The sequence below is a fragment of the Strongylocentrotus purpuratus genome, unplaced genomic scaffold, assembly GCF_000002235.5.
Source record: "Strongylocentrotus purpuratus isolate Spur 01 unplaced genomic scaffold, Spur_5.0 spur5_scaffold_21, whole genome shotgun sequence".
In the NCBI taxonomy this organism is placed as follows: domain Eukaryota; kingdom Metazoa; phylum Echinodermata; class Echinoidea; order Camarodonta; family Strongylocentrotidae; genus Strongylocentrotus; species Strongylocentrotus purpuratus.
The window spans coordinates 43,520,778-43,538,050 of record NW_022145607.1 but is presented as its reverse complement, the minus strand read 5'-3'; the positions used below and the strand labels follow the sequence as shown (position 1 = coordinate 43,538,050).

General features: G+C 36.6%; 1 protein-coding gene across 1 annotated transcript; it reads left to right on the top strand.

Annotated features, from left to right (window-relative positions):
* The first annotated feature begins 5,078 nt into the window (after nt 1-5,078).
* On the top strand, nt 5,079-14,006 carry LOC115927986. The gene is made up of 3 exons (XM_030994420.1): nt 5,079-5,417; nt 13,372-13,497; nt 13,767-14,006. Exons 1-3 carry the CDS (start codon nt 5,259-5,261, stop codon nt 14,004-14,006), a joined length of 525 nt encoding a protein of 174 aa, XP_030850280.1. The 5' UTR covers nt 5,079-5,258.
* The last annotated feature ends 3,267 nt before the right edge of the window (nt 14,007-17,273 follow it).

Below are 17,273 nucleotides of genomic sequence, written 5' to 3'. Positions count from 1 at the left end.
GATGAGGTATATAATAATCTACATTTCATATAAGTTTCAGCACATTTAAAGCAAATGGGAAATCAGCAACGAATGTATTAACCCCCATCCCCTTCTATATACTTTGGACGTTATATGCACCAAAAGTTTAAGTTTGTTCTGGACATTGGTTGATATGCGCTCAAATAAAACCTTTTTAATGTCGGCTGCTAGAATTTTTGCACCCTGTATTCGATGAGGTATATAATAATCTACATTTCATGTGAGTTTCAGCACATTTAACGCAAATGGGAAATCAGCAACGAGTGTATTAACCCCCACCCCCTTCTATATACTCTAAACGTTATATGCACCAAACGTTTAGGTTTGTTCTGGACATTGGTTGATATGCGCTCAAATAAGACCTTTTTATTGTCAGCTGCTAGAATTTTTGCACCCCGTATTGGATGAGGTATATAATAATCTACATTTCATGTGATTTTCAGCACATTTAAAGCAAATGGGAAATCAGCAACGAGTGTATTAACCCCCACCCCCTTCTATATACTCTTGACGTTATTTGCACCAAACGTTTAGGTTTGTTCTGGACATTGGTTGATATGCGCTAAAATAAGACCTTTTTATGGTCAGCTGCTAGAATTTTTGCACCCCGTATTGGATGAGGTATATAATAATCTACATTTCATGTGATTTTCAGCAAAATTAAGGCAAATGGGAAATAGCGGCGACTGCTAGAATTTTTGCACCCTGTATTCGATGAGGTATATAATAATCTACATTTCATGTGAGTTTCAGCACATTTAAAGCAAATGGGAAATCAGCAATGAATGTATTAACCCCCATCCCCTTCTATATACTTTGGACGTTATATGCACCAAAAGTTTAAGTTTGTTCTGGACATTGGTTGATATGCGCTCAAATAAGACCTTTTTAATGTCGGCTGCTAGAATTTTTGCACCCTGTATTCGATGAGGTATATAATAATCTACATTTCATATAAGTTTCAGCACATTTAAAGCAAATGGGAAATCAGCAACGAATGTATTAACCCCCATCCCCTTCTATATACTTTGGACGTTATATGCACCAAAAGTTTAAGTTTGTTCTGGACATTGGTTGATATGCGCTCAAATAAAACCTTTTTAATGTCGGCTGCTAGAATTTTTGCACCCTGTATTCGATGAGGTATATAATAATCTACATTTCATGTGAGTTTCAGCACATTTAACGCAAATGGGAAATCAGCAACGAGTGTATTAACCCCCACCCCCTTCTATATACTCTAAACGTTATATGCACCAAACGTTTAGGTTTGTTCTGGACATTGGTTGATATGCGCTCAAATAAGACCTTTTTATTGTCAGCTGCTAGAATTTTTGCACCCCGTATTGGATGAGGTATATAATAATCTACATTTCATGTGATTTTCAGCACATTTAAAGCAAATGGGAAATCAGCAACGAGTGTATTAACCCCCACCCCCTTCTATATACTCTTGACGTTATTTGCACCAAACGTTTAGGTTTGTTCTGGACATTGGTTGATATGCGCTAAAATAAGACCTTTTTATGGTCAGCTGCTAGAATGTTTGCACCCCGTATTGGATGAGGTATATAATAATCTACATTTCATGTGATTTTCAGCAAAATTAAGGCAAATGGGAAATAGCGGCGACTGCTAGAATTTTTGCACCCTGTATTCGATGAGGTATATAATAATCTACATTTCATGTGAGTTTCAGCACATTTAAAGCAAATGGGAAATCAGCAATGAATGTATTAACCCCCATCCCCTTCTATATACTTTGGACGTTATATGCACCAAAAGTTTAAGTTTGTTCTGGACATTGGTTGATATGCGCTCAAATAAGACCTTTTTAATGTCGGCTGCTAGAATTTTTGCACCCTGTATTCGATGAGGTATATAATAATCTACATTTCATATAAGTTTCAGCACATTTAAAGCAAATGGGAAATCAGCAACGAATGTATTAACCCCCATCCCCTTCTATATACTTTGGACGTTATATGCACCAAAAGTTTAAGTTTGTTCTGGACATTGGTTGATATGCGCTCAAATAAAACCTTTTTAATGTCGGCTGCTAGAATTTTTGCACCCTGTATTCGATGAGGTATATAATAATCTACATTTCATGTGAGTTTCAGCACATTTAACGCAAATGGGAAATCAGCAACGAATGTATTAACCCCCATCCCATTTTATATACTCTAGACGTTATGTGCACCAAACGTTTAGGTTTGTTCTGGACATTGGTTGATATGCGCTCAAATAAGACCTTTTTAATGTCGGCTGCTAGAATTTTTGCACCCTGTAGTCGATGAGGTATATAATAATCTACATTTCATATAAGTTTCAGCACATTTAAAGCAAATGTGAAATCAGCAACGAATGTATTAACCCCCATCCCCTTCTATATTCTCTGGACGTTATATGCACCAAAAGTTTAAGTTTGTTATGGACATTGGTTGATATGCGCTTAAATAAGACCTTTTTAATGTCGGCTGCTAGAATTTTTGCACCCTGTATTCGATGAGGTATATAATAATCTACATTTCATATGAGTTTCAGCACATTTAAAGCAAATGGGAAATCAGCAACGAATGTATTAACCCCCATCCCCTTCTATATACTTTGGACGTTATATGAACCAAAAGTTTAAGTTTGTTCTGGACATTGGTTGATATGCGCTCAAATAAAACCTTTTTAATGTCGGCTGCTACAATTTTTGCACCCTGTATTCGATGAGGTATATAATAATCTACATTTCATGTGAGTTTCAGCACATTTAACGCAAATGGGAAATCAGCAACAATTGTATTAACCCCAACCCCCTTCTATATACTCTAGACGTTATATGCGCCAAACGTTTAAGACTGTTCTGGACATTGGTTGATATGCGGCTCACGCACTCAGTTGAAGGACCGTAATGGCTCCTCGCTGCAAGCAATAAAGAAATATATCTTAGTGACTACTAAGAAGCCGGCCGCCCACCCACCGGCTGCCGAGATGGTTTCGATAATTAGTGCAAGAGCTAATTAACTTATAACTAATTAAGTTTATGCCAACTGTAAGTTTCAATTGGATCCAATTGAAACCAATTGAAGCCAGCGAGTTAGGGTTAGGGTTAGGGTTAGGGTTAGGGTTAGGGTTAGGGTTAGGGTTAGGGTTAGGGTTAGGGTTAGGGTTAGGGTTAGGGTTAGGGTTAGGGTTAGGGTTAGGGGTTAGGGTTAGGGTTAGGGTTAGGGTTAGGGTTAGGGTTAGGGTTAGGGTTAGGGTTAGGGTTAGGGTTAGGGTTAGGGTTAGGGTTAGGGTTAGGGTTAGGGGTTAGGGTTAGGGTTAGGGTTAGGGTTAGGGTTAGGGTTAGGGTTAGGGTTAGGGTTAGGGTTAGGGTTAGGGTTAGGGTTAGGGTTAGGGTTAGGGTTAGGTTAGGGTTAGGGTTAGGGTTAGGGTTAGGGTTAGGGTTAGGGTTAGGGTTAGGGTTAGGGTTAGGGTTAGGGTTAGGGTTAGGGTTAGGGTTAGGGTTAGGGTTAGGGTTAGGGTTAGGGTTAGGGTTAGGGTTAGGGTTAGGGTTAGGGTTAGGGTTAGGGTTAGGGTTAGGGTTAGGGTTAGGGTTAGGGTTAGGGTTAGGGTTAGGGTTAGGGTTAGGGTTAGGGTTAGGGTTAGGGTTAGGGTTAGGGTTAGGGTTAGGGTTAGGGTTAGGGTTAGGGTTAGGGTTAGGGTTAGGGTTAGGGTTAGGGTTAGGGTTAGGGTTAGGGTTAGGGTTAGGGTTAGGGTTAGGGTTAGGGTTAGGGTTAGGGTTAGGGTTAGGGTTAGGGTTAGGGTTAGGGTTAGGGTTAGGGTTAGGGTTAGGGTTAGGGTTAGGGTTAGGGTTAGGGTTAGGGTTAGGGTTAGGGTTAGGGTTAGGGTTAGGGTTAGGGTTAGGGTTAGGGTTAGGGTTAGGGTTAGGGTTAGGGTTAGGGTTAGGGTTAGGGTTAGGGTTAGGGTTAGGGTTAGGGTTAGGGTTAGGGTTAGGGTTAGGGTTAGGGTTAGGGTTAGGGTTAGGGTTAGGGTTAGGGTTAGGGTTAGGGTTAGGGTTAGGGTTAGGGTTAGGGTTAGGGTTAGGGTTAGGGTTAGGGTTAGGGTTAGGGTTAGGGTTAGGGTTAGGGTTAGGGTTAGGGTTAGGGTTAGGGTTAGGGTTAGGGTTTAGGGTTAGGGTTAGGGTTAGGGTTAGGGTTAGGGTTAGGGTTAGGGTTAGGGTTAGGGTTAGGGTTAGGGTTAGGGTTAGGGTTAGGGTTAGGGTTAGGGTTAGGGTTAGGGTTAGGGTTAGGGTTAGGGTTAGGGTTAGGGTTAGGGTTAGGGTTAGGGTTAGGGTTAGGGTTAGGGTTAGGGTTAGGGTTAGGGTTAGGGTTAGGGTTAGGGTTAGGGTTAGGGTTAGGGTTAGGGTTAGGGTTAGGGTTAGGGTTAGGGTTAGGGTTAGGGTTAGGGTTAGGGTTAGGGTTAGGGTTAGGGTTAGGGTTAGGGTTAGGGTTAGGGTTAGGGTTAGGGTTAGGGTTAGGGTTAGGGTTAGGGTTAGGGTTAGGGTTAGGGTTAGGGTTAGGGTTAGGGTTAGGGTTAGGGTTAGGGTTAGGGTTAGGGTTAGGGTTAGGGTTAGGGTTAGGGTTAGGGTTAGGGTTAGGGTTAGGGTTAGGGTTAGGGTTAGGGTTAGGGTTAGGGTTAGGGTTAGGGTTAGGGTTAGGGTTAGGGTTAGGGTTAGGGTTAGGGTTAGGGTTAGGGTTAGGGTTAGGGTTAGGGTTAGGGTTAGGGTTAGGGTTAGGGTTAGGGTTAGGGTTAGGGTTAGGGTTAGGGTTAGGGTTAGGGTTAGGGTTAGGGTTAGGGTTAGGGTTAGGGTTAGGGTTAGGGTTAGGGTTAGGGTTAGGGTTAGGGTTAGGGTTAGGGTTAGGGTTAGGGTTAGGGTTAGGGTTAGGGTTAGGGTTAGGGTTAGGGTTAGGGTTAGGGTTAGGGTTAGGGTTAGGGTTAGGGTTAGGGTTAGGGGGGGGGGGGGGGGGGGGGGGGGGTTAGGGGGGGTTAGGGTTAGGGTTAGGGTTAGGGTTAGGGTTAGGGTTAGGGTTAGGGTTAGGGTTAGGGTTAGGGTTAGGGTTAGGGTTAGGGTTAGGGTTAGGGTTATTTTTGTACTACCTCTTGGCGCCCGAGAAAATACATGGCTTCTAAAAATATACAATTGGCGTCTGAGTATCTACAGTGGCATCTGAAAACCTACAATTGGCGTCTGAGTTTCTACAATGGCGTCTGAAAAGCCACAGATGGCGTCCTATTATCTACAGCTCGGCGCCCGTAAAGCTACATGCTACCCTAAAACCGACATGTTGGCTCCTTTTCATTTTACTCCTCTTAAAAGTAGATTTCCTTCAAAGTTATGGGCTGCCCATTGGTTTTTACAGGTAAGAAACGATATTTAACTTCTATTTTACCATTTACTTACGTTTTGTTTGAAAATAATTAGTTTTTAGTGAAATATGACGGTTTTTAGTGTCCAATGTTTTTTTTGGGTAAAATTTACCGAAACTTGTCTGATTTAGGACCTTTTTCTTTCACTTTAATCCCTTTTATCTTAGAATTGCAATCGTTTTGTTCTTCATGAATGAAAGATATCAATTCCTTATAGATTCATCAATCTATAAGTGTTTGCATATTCGATTTTGTATTTTGAATAACAAAATATCAGCATTTTTGTCGATTTACTACGAAAACCGATTCAAAAAAATTCAGGGTGCTGTTGCCGATCTGTGCCATCACCGTTAAATAGCTTTGTTCCTGACCACCACTGACAGGGCATTTGACCGAGGCACTTTTCCGCCTGAAGTACTGGCCTGGTATTCGGCTGTATTCTGGTATACAATGACGTGCAATGACATGGTAAGCAATTTAGATTGACCCCACTTATTTTCTTATTTCATACTTTTTATCCAAAAAGAGCCACTTCAATATGTTGAGTACAAATGAAAGTTTTTGTTTACGGTATCCATCCACTTGGCAAAGATGAAATTGATTGAAAAATCTCATTTGTTTTGAGTGGAAAACCTATGGCAATTTGCTCCACAACTCCTGGCCTAGCATTCGGCTGTTATCTGGTGAAGAAAAGTGATGCATTTGGTATGATACAAAATTTAGATTGACCCCATTTATTTTCTTACGTTTTGTTTTTTATCGACAAAAAGCCCCTGCGATATGTTAAGTACACTTGAATATCATTGTTTACGGTGTCCATCCACGTAGCAAACATTAAATTGCTTGACAAATCTCATTTGACCGAGGCACTTTTCCGCCTGAAGTACTGGCCTGGTATTCGGCTGTTTTCTGGTATGCAATGACGTGCAATGACATGGTAAGCAATTTAGATTGACCCCACTTATTTTCTTATTTCATACTTTTTATCCAAAAAGAGCCACTTCAATATGTTGAGTACAAATGAAAGTTTTTGTTTACGGTATCCATCCACTTGGCAAAGATGAAATTGATTGAAAAATCTCATTTGTTTTGAGTGGAAAACCTATGGCAATTTGCTCCACAACTCCTGGCCTAGCATTCGGCTGTTATCTGGTGAAGAAAAGTGATGCATTTGGTATGATACAAAATTTAGATTGACCCTATTTATTTTCTTACGTTTTGTTTTTTATCGACAAAAAGCCCCTGCGATATGTTAAGTACACTTGAATATCATTGTTTACGGTGTCCATCCACGTAGCAAACATTAAATTGCTTGACTAATCTCATTTGTTTCAAGCTGAACACCCTTCATTAGGTGTTCAACTTGAAACAAATGATACTTTTCAATGTGTGGTGCATTTGGTATGATACAAAATTTAGATTGACCCATTTATTTTTGACAGTTATGTTTTTTCGACAAAAAGGCCCTGCGATATGTTTTGTTTCCAGCAGAAAAACTTGAAAGGGCGATCTCCCTTGCCAAGTATTTAGCCGTTTCAATTGGATGATTACGCAAAACCGTCATTAACTCCAACTTCGTGGACGTCCTATTGAAATGTATGATACAGAATTAACATTCGTTTCTCAAGGATGTCTACAAACTAAACTTAGTGATGGTTTTGAGTAACGGCCCCTCGTTGTTAAAGTTCTGCCTTCTGGTGCACTTGATAAGATACACAATTTAGTTTGACACCATTTTTTGTTCTAATTTTATGGGTTTTTTTTAACGACTTTAATATACTAGCCACTGCGATATGTTAATTCTATAGAAAATCTTAGTATAAGGTGTCCATCAACTACATCGACCTCAACATGTGCTCCATCAATTACACTTGCTAATATTTCAATTATAATTAATTGCTTCATTTGTTTATACATTTCTTATAGGGTTATATATGAGCGACGTGTAGGTTGACGTCGAACAATGGGCAGAGGTAATACATACACGAAACTGGACACATGGGACCGATGTATATTTAGGAACAAGGAATGACGACTTATTATCGCACATGTGTAAATATAATTAAAGAGTATTAAGAAGTGATCGTATCCATACTAATTTAAGGGGAGTCTATCCTTATTGTAAGGATAAGAGGACGTTTTGTGGGCAAATACGAAGATTTCAAAATGTAAAATGTCGCCATTTTGTACGGACAGAGGGTCCGAGCTTACGAACGATGCGAGCAACTTCCACTCCAAAAGTTAATCGACATCGGTATGTATTTAGCTGGCTGCTGACCCATCTAAAAGTCCTCAAGTTACTATTTTACCATATTTTTAAAGCTTAATAAATTTCCTTTCATAATTTTTAGCTACTTTTGGGGCCTTCGGAAAAAATTGTGGAATTTAAGACGAAAATCAAAACTTCAAATTTCCAAAAAAAAGTCATCGTTCTAACTACTGATTTTTATAATTTTTTCCCACTTTTTTGAAAAAATAAAGATGATATTTCCGTGATTTTAACTTTTAACTCTTCAAAACAAAAACAATCATTTGAAAATCTCATTTTATAACAGAGCTACGAGCATTTCAAAACGAGTCTTCATTTGCGACTTCTGAGGTTTTGTAGCCACACATGCTAATATACTGTTAGTGCCAATTCTCACAGTGAGCTATTTGACCCATTCAATTAACCCCACATTCCATTAAAGGTGGTCATGGCAACAGGCCTCCAAGGCCACTATACTTACAAGAAGCTGTATGCAATATACCATATGTACATACTCTCATAGAAACCGGTTTTGTACACTACTATTCTATTGTACAATCTTTCTGAGGCCATCTTAAACTATAATACTTTCGATCATTTTCTCTTATGTTATTCATTGTTTTTCTTCTCTCTTTCCTCTTATTATTCTATATTTTCCTTCTATTGATCATCTTCTCTTATGTTATTCATTGTTTTTCTTCTCTCTTTCCTATTATTATTCTATATTTTCCTTCTATTGATCATCTTCTCTTATGTTATTCATTGTTTTTCTTCTATCTCTCCTCTCATTATTCTATATTTTCCTTCTATTGATCATCTTCTCTTATGTTATTCATTGTTTTTCTTCTATCTCTCCTCTCATTATTCTATATTTTCCTTCTATTGATCATTTTCTCTTATGTTATTCATTGTTTTTCTTCTCTCTTTCCTCTTATTATTCTATATTTTCCTTCTATTGATCATCTTCTCTTGTGTTATTCATTGTTTTTCTTCTCTCTTTCCTCTTATTATTCTGTAGTTTCCTTCTATTGATCATTTTCTCTTATGTTATTCATTGTTTTTCTTCTCTCTTTCCTCTTATTATTCTATATTTTCCTTCTATTGATCATCTTCTCTTATGTTATTCATTGTTTTTCTTCTCTCTTTCCTCTTATTATTCTGTATTTTCCTTCTATTGATCATCTTCTCTTATGTTATTCATTGTTTTTCTTCTCTCTTTCCTCTTATTATTCTGTATTTTCCTTCTATTGATCATCTTCTCTTGTGTTATTCATTGTTTTTCTTCTCTCTTTCCTCTTATTATTCTATATTTTCCTTCTATTGATCATCTTCTCTTGTGTTATTCATTGTTTTTCTTCTCTCTTTCCTCTCATTATTCTATATTTTCCTTCTATTGATCATCTTCTCTTGTGTTATTCATTGTTTTTCTTCTCTCTTTCCTATTATTATTCTATATTTTCCTTCTATTGATCATCTTCTCTTATGTTATTCATTGTTTTTCTTCTATCTCTCCTCTCATTATTCTATATTTTCCTTCTATTGATCATTTTCTCTTATGTTATTCATTGTTTTTCTTCTCTCTTTCCTCTTATTATTCTGTAGTTTCCTTCTATTGATCATCTTCTCTTATGTTATTCATTGTTTTTCTTCTCTCTTTCCTCTTATTATTCTGTATTTTCCTTCTATTGATCATCTTCTCTTATGTTATTCATTGTTTTTCTTCTCTCTTTCCTCTTATTATTCTATATTTTCCTTCTATTGATCATCTTCTCTTGTGTTATTCATTGTTTTTCTTCTCTCTTTCCTATTATTATTCTATATTTTCCTTCTATTGATCATCTTCTTTTATGTTATTCATTGTTTTTCTTCTCTCTTTCCTCTTATTATTCTATATTTTCCTTCTATTGATCATCTTCTCTTATGTTATTCATTGTTTTTCTTCTCTCTTTCCTCTTATTATTCTGTAGTTTCCTTCTATTGATCATTTTCTCTTATGTTATTCATTGTTTTTCTTCTCTCTTTCCTCTCATTATTCTATATTTTCCTTCTATTGATCATCTTCTCTTGTGTTATTCATTGTTTTTCTTCTCTCTTTCCTCTCATTATTCTATATTTTCCTTCTATTGATCATCTTCTCTTGTGTTATTCATTGTTTTTCTTCTCTCTTTCCTCTCATTATTCTATATTTTCCTTCTATTGATCATCTTCTCTTGTGTTATTCATTGTTTTTCTTCTCTCTTTCCTATTATTATTCTATATTTTCCTTCTATTGATCATCTTCTCTTATGTTATTCATTGTTTTTCTTCTATCTCTCCTCTCATTATTCTATATTTTCCTTCTATTGATCATTTTCTCTTATGTTATTCATTGTTTTTCTTCTCTCTTTCCTCTTATTATTCTGTAGTTTCCTTCTATTGATCATCTTCTTTTATGTTATTCATTGTTTTTCTTCTCTCTTTCCTCTTATTATTCTATATTTTCCTTCTATTGATCATCTTCTCTTATGTTATTCATTGTTTTTCTTCTCTCTTTCCTCTTATTATTCTGTAGTTTCCTTCTATTGATCATTTTCTCTTATGTTATTCATTGTTTTTTTCTCTCTTTCCTCTTATTATTCTATATTTTCCTTCTATTGATCATCTTCTCTTGTGTTATTCATTGTTTTTCTTCTCTCTTTCCTCTTATTATTCTGTAGTTTCCTTCTATTGATCATCTTCTTTTATGTTATTCATTGTTTTTCTTCTCTCTTTCCTCTTATTATTCTGTATTTTCCTTCTATTGATCATCTTCTCTTATGTTATTCATTGTTTTTCTTCTATCTCTCCTCTCATTATTCTTTATTGTCCTTCTATCATCTCCTCTTATGTTTCATACATATGACACAAAGTGATATGATTACTGAACTTGAATAGCTACATGTATGCTGTAAAATCTTTTTGTTTTGTACTTGGGTGGGTTCGAATCCCGCGAAGCTGTTTTTAGCACAAGAGCTTTCATGGTGCCAGTACAATATCATTTGGTTCTATAGCATTCAACATGCACGTTTCTGATACAGATACAAATGTTGAAAGTAAAGAGGACATCTCCTCAGAATTGGCAGAGAACTCAAAGATAAACTAATTGAGTATAAGGCACTTGTTTAGAGACATAAGAGGACAATTTAGAATTGTTGTTCTGGATCCAGTTTAGAACAAGGCTTTTAATTTCTTTGTAACAATAACCTAAGTGACCACGGTATAGATCTGTTTGAAATAAGGAGCACCCAGTCCTGCAACTGCCACGCCCACCATCGGTTTGTGGGTCCACAGGATCTTCATCCCTGGTATGCTTTCCATATTGTATAATATTGTATTTATGTTTAGCATAGGCTAGGTTTAGATCATTCCTATTGTGATCAGGCCCAACAGATTTGATTGTTTTGGATAAATTATGCCCCCCCCCCCCTTCAAATTTTTTGTTAATTATAATTCACTCCTAAATCAGTGACTTATAATAGAATATATAGTTGGCCAAAAGAGTCCTAGACATCTTAATTGATGAGGAGAAACAAAGGAACAGAGTGCTGGGGATGCCATGTGTCATTCCAAATGCTGACACCAATTACACCACAAGTAACTGTTTTCTTCTCTTCATTTTATTATTCTAGGTAAGCTTATTCTCATTTATATTTTATATCTTATTATTAACTGTATATGTAATTGTTATCATTAATGTCATGTATCACCCTCTTAATATTAATATATTCCATATCAGGAATATATGGACTTTTAGGGATGAAATATGAAGATAGCTTTGTGACTGTGATGGTGCACTAAACTTAGTTCAGCGAGTACGCTAATGCTGATGTACTTTTGTGTTCAGATATATATATATATATCGCCAGGATATTGTTACTAAACAGTATAATGAATTAATGAGTTTTGCAAGTACATATAAGTGTGTACTATTTCAATGTTTTATTATCATGCGTTAGAAGGTATAGAATCAGTAGAAGAATAGGATGATTTGTATGATGTGAATGAACGTCTCATGAAATGGTAGTGTATGTGGATATATATACCCATTTCACAGCTAGTGGGTTAAACATATATGCAAGCCTGTATATTGTAGCCACTTGCATAGACTTACTGTCGTGAAGTGTAAACATGGTACCCAAGTTGTGTATAGATTAGATGTAAATAGGACCTTTGTTCTAAGAGAGGGATTTATTCGCCTCTCTGATAAGCTACATCTAAACAGTTTGGTAAATAGAGTTTCGCTCCTCCACCAGCGATAGAAGTCTAATTAGGCGCAGACCCATTTAAAAGATGTAGTTTGTTATATTATATAATAGTGCAGTTATTGATTGATTAATAATCGAAGCACACATTTAATGAGTTTGATTATATATTATTATATTGTACATGTGTATTTTGTAACCATGATACTACAATAGAGCAACGAGCTTAGTAATTTATTAGTTATGTTAGAGAAGGCAACTTCAGTGGTCTGAATTGTAGAATAATTGAGAATTAGGCAAACCCAGCAGAAGTTTCGGCAAGATGCTTTATCTCACCAGTTTGGTAGAAATCAGTTTCTCTAAAGCTCATGCATATATTCGTTTATTAAATCTTAAGTTTATTTTCAGATGATTTATACAATCATTACATGTATTTAATTGTCCTTGTGGGTTTTGAGACAACGTAAAACTGTTATACATGTAGTTGTATATTTGTAGAATGTATAGTTTTATCTTGACTTATTATGTTGCGGATGCACCAGTAATTTGGAATTGCTTGGTTCTTAAAACGAAAGGATTATATATAGTAGAATATATTCTATGCTAAACCTTTAATAGATGAACAGATATATGAGTGCATCATATAGTTACCAGAATTGCAACACGTGTATTCAAAGATGGGATACTAAGTTAACTATTAATTGAATTTGTTAGAAATGGAATTCAACCTTATATTTTACCTGTGGTATTTAAGCCACGAAAGTTTAGTTAGAATTAACTAAAACTGTATTATTGTAAGCTGTTTATATACTTAGTTAGAAGTTAGATTAGGTTTTGTTATGAGAGAAGATCTGGCTATTGCAGATCGATGTGATATAGTTTTAATGTATAAAACTGAAGCATGAACATGTGTTCATGATCGCCGTTGATATTTGATTACTCTTATTCATGATTATTCTTGCTTATTGCGATGGTATTAAGAGTAATAAAAGTAATTCTACATGCTGACACCAATTACACCACAAGTAACTGTTTTCTTCTCTTCATTTTATTATTCTAGCTCCCCTTCCCTGATAGGGGCGTTACACTATTTATGTTGTTTTGTTGTATTCTGTATTCTTTGTATTATTAAGCTATGTTTGTATTCTTTATTATGTATCATTATCATGATATGTACATGTGTTGTACTCTCATACCCCAGAAGGGGGTCGAATGAGTCAATAAATTCTATTCTATTCTATGAAACACATTTAAATTACAATTGCAGACCTTTTAGTTGCTTTCCTTGACGGTATTTTCAGACTTGGTTAAAGATTCATTAATGACATTTCAAAATTGTGATGGAATAGGGTTAGACATCTATACAATAATTTGCTGAATTGTTTGAAATATTTGCTTATTAATGCTTTTTTTAAAATGTGCAATTCACAATTCTTTTCTTTATTTCTTTCACCCCCCCCTAATCTTTCTCCATAATAGTGCTCGACCACCAGCACCAAAAAACTGAGGGTGAAGTGCAAAAAACTACCCCAACATAATGAGCATCCAATCCCGCTACTACCAGACACATCATCCGTTAGTGTGTCAGCTGGATCATCATCCCTGGTATGTAACGCATTTAAATGGCAATTGCAGCCCTTTTAGCTCCTTTCTTTGACAGGTAATGTTAGACTTGTTCAGAATTTCATCAATGTCATTTTAAAACTGTGATGGAATAGTGTTAGACATCTATACAATAATTTGCTGAATTGTCTGAAATACTTGCTTATTGGTGTTATTTTTTAAATGTGCAACTCTGTTATTATGGGTCAAATTGTTTCACAATTCATTTCTTGATGTCTTTCATCCCCCTCTCCTCTCTTTCTCCATGATAGTTCTGCAGTACCAGCGATCAAGCGGCGAGGGTAAAATTCACCCAGGAAGAGAAGGAGGCAGTCCAGAAGCTTTTCCAGAGCTGGATAGAAAAGGGTGACATGCCTCGCATAGGCGTGGTGAGGGACATAGTTAAACAAAATAAAAAAGTAGCATGTTGCCTCTCTAACCGATCATTTCTCCAAGTGAGGGACAGAGTCCGCAATGCAATAAAAGCTCAAACAAAATCTACGTCTATGTAGATCATCAACTATTTCATTCATCTTTCTTTTTTCTCAGTTGCTTTCTTAATGTAATATCCCTCACAACGCCTATGCAAGGCATGTCACCTTTTTCTATCCAGCTGTTGATATTCTAATGAAATGTTTAAGAAATGGCAGTGCACACTTGTCAGTAAGTCTGAATGTTTTGTTAAAGTAGTTTTTGTGATTCTTCTTTCTATTCTTGTTCTTTTACTTTTTACATGATGATTATGATATGCTTTTTATGAATATGAAGGTACAATTGTATCAATAAAAACCTTCAATTGTCATTAATAAAACACTTTGAGCAGGACATAGGAGAGAGTTTTGTATTATGTCCGAACTAAATATGAGTTGAGTCAAATCAAAAAATCATAATTATCTACATTGGACGTAAAAATGATTGAGTTATGGCATTTTTGAACTTTTGTACTGTTTCATGAAACAGTTATATGCATAACATGGGCTGTATTTCGATTAGTGACATGCCGCACTGTCATATGCTCGATTTTCCTTATGTGTATTATATTAAATATATATTCCTTTACACTATTAACATATTTTTAAAAAGAATACCCGTTTTACCGGTCCTAAGCTTTGGAACGATTTACCTGAAACTATGAGGAAATCTGTACTTCTATTGGAAGCTTTAAAAAATGTATAATTTTAAATTACAGTGCATAAGTATTAGCCCTATACCCGATGAGGCTGACGAGTGTGTGTGTGTATATTGTATAAGGGGATGTGTATATAACCCAATTATATTGTACTGGCACCATGAAAGCTCTCGTGTTATAAACAGCTTCGCGGGACTCGAACCCACCCAAGTAAAATAAAAAAGAGTTTACAACACACATGAACCTATATATTAAAGTTAATTAATAATAGCAGTTTGTGTCATATATATTTAAAAGAATTTGCACTTTAGGAATGCAAAAGATTAAATGTATTTTCTTAAACCGTAACGAACGTTTCACATCATTGCTTGTAATTCCAGTCCTTAATTTCAATTTCACAGTATGAAATATGAGATAAAATGCACTTGAGAGAGAACAAAAAGACAGGGAAAGTTAAAATTGAGATAGTGAGTGAAACTAATATGATGGAAAGTGGCAGTTGAGATAGAGAATGCAATAAAAGGGGGGAAATGATAATAAAGACAGAGAAAGTGGGGATGGAGATAGAAAGAGGGAACATGATGAGGGAAAGTGGAAGTAGAAGTAGTAAGGAAGAGCAGGTAGGGTAGTATGAAATATGAGATGAAATGCACTTGAGAGAGAGAGAGAGAGAGAGAGAACAAAAACACAGGGAAAGTTAAAATTGAGATAGTGAGTGAAACCAATATGATGGAAAGTGGCAGTTGAGATAGAGAATGCAATAAAAGGGGGGAAATGATAATAAAGACAGAGAAAGTGGGGATGGAGATAGAAAGAGGGAACATGATGAGGGAAAGTGGAAGTGGAAGTAGAAGTAGTAAGGAAGAGCAGGTAGGGTAGTATGAAATATGAGATGAAATGCACTTGAGAGAGAGAGAGAGAGAGAGAACAAAAACACAGGGAAAGTTGAAATTGAGATAGTGAGTGAAACCAATATGATGGAAAGTGGCAGTTGAGATAGAGAATGCAATAGAAAGGGGGGAGGGTGATAATAAAGACAGAGAACGTGGAGATGGTTATAGAAAGAGGGAACATGATGAGGGAAAGTGGAAGTAGAAGTAGTCAGGAAGAGCAGGTAGGGTGGTAGCAGAGGTAGTAATAAAAGTAAGGAAGAGCATTGTCCATTCAGGAGAGAGAAAGAAAGACAGATGAGGGAGGGTAAGAAATATTAAGATATTTAATGATTGACAGATCCGGTGAGAATGAAACAGGGAGGGGAGTGAGGGAGAATGGGTAGGGTGGTAGTAGAGGTAGTAGAAGTAGTAAGGAAGAGCAGGTAGGGTGGTAGTAGAGGTAGTAATAGAAGTAGGGAAGAGCATTGTCCATTCAGGAGAGAAAAAAAGAAAAATGAGGGAGGGGTGAGAAATATTAAGATATTTAATGATTGACAGATCTGGTGAGAATGGAAGAGGAAGGGGAGCAAGGGAGAACGGATAGTGTGGTAGTGGAGGTAGTAGAAGTAGTAAAGAAGAACAGATAGGTTGGTAGTAGAGGTGATGTCCACACGGTCATTTTACCTGATGGTCGGGTCCTTGTCCATTGCCCTTTGTTGTAGGCATACCGCCGCCCTCTTCATGTGTTCATCGCTGGTCTGCAAAGTTACAAAAGAACAAGACTATGTAATAAATACAAGTTCATTTAAAGTTCACTCAGGCATTTCAACCATTATGACAAGAAGAGAAATTGATGAACATGTTCTTTACTGTCTATTGACCACAACTTAAGCATACTATTTTAGAGTAAATTTGGGAAAAAAACAAAAATGTAATGAATAAAATACCAGGCTGGTGGCTAACCTCTTGAGATATCGATTTAAAAGTGGCTATGTGCCTGTCGTAGCTAGAGGCATTGACTGTTGGGGTTGTACCCAGGATGGTCAGCAAGTTTCTTAAGCCTTCAACTGCCAAACCACCAACCTCCGTTGGTCAGAGTAGTCCTAGGGTTTATTTCTGCAGATTTTCCAGGTCCTTTGCATGAATTTTCTGAGGAAAACAATATGAGGAAAAGTGACATTTGAGATAGAGAATGCAATATGAGGGACAATGACAATTGAGAAGGAAATGAAGACACGATAAAAGAAAGAGGAGATTGTGATAGCAAGAAGGAACACAAACAGCATGTTTCTATTAGTTTTAATGAAATTATCCGTTTCATTTGTTTTCCGGAAAATAGCATATAGTACCAGGGAATGGGCAGTTTCTATCTACGCGTATTATCCGGATAAATACACTGCTCCGATTTAGTGGGTTAAAAGGTTGTGAATAAGTTTGCATCGATCATGCCTAAGGCACCGCAAAGTAATGTGGGACTGCTAGGTCCACCTGGGATTTTAGTGGCGAGGTAAAATATTCCGATCACGTGATTACTCTGATTTCAGGTGTCACTCCGTTATATGTACTCAATCGGAACGGCGTGAGTTTCTGCTAGGCCTACTTAGCTTTGGCCTAAGTAGTAGGCTTAGGCTCCACTCATTTCTAATGAATTGACCACTAGAAACATCAAATTGGGTAGAACAAAGAATTGAAGCACAATAAGGGGGAGGGGGGGGGGGGAATTAGAAAATGTCCTATGTTTAGTGACGCTGACAACTTTTATGCACCATAACAGCAAT

What these genes read in the sequence shown, in the direction of transcription:
- LOC115927986 (XM_030994420.1), top strand. Translation starts at nt 5,259, where the DNA reads ATGGCGTCTGAAAAGCCACAGATGGCGTCCTATTATCTACAGCTCGGC. An exon ending in CTGCCCATTGGTTTTTACAG is followed by an intron (nt 5,418 to 13,371) that starts GTAAGAAACGAT and finishes TCTCCATAATAG; the next exon opens with TGCTCGACCACCAGCACCAA. An exon ending in CAGCTGGATCATCATCCCTG is followed by an intron (nt 13,498 to 13,766) that starts GTATGTAACGCA and finishes TCTCCATGATAG; the next exon opens with TTCTGCAGTACCAGCGATCA.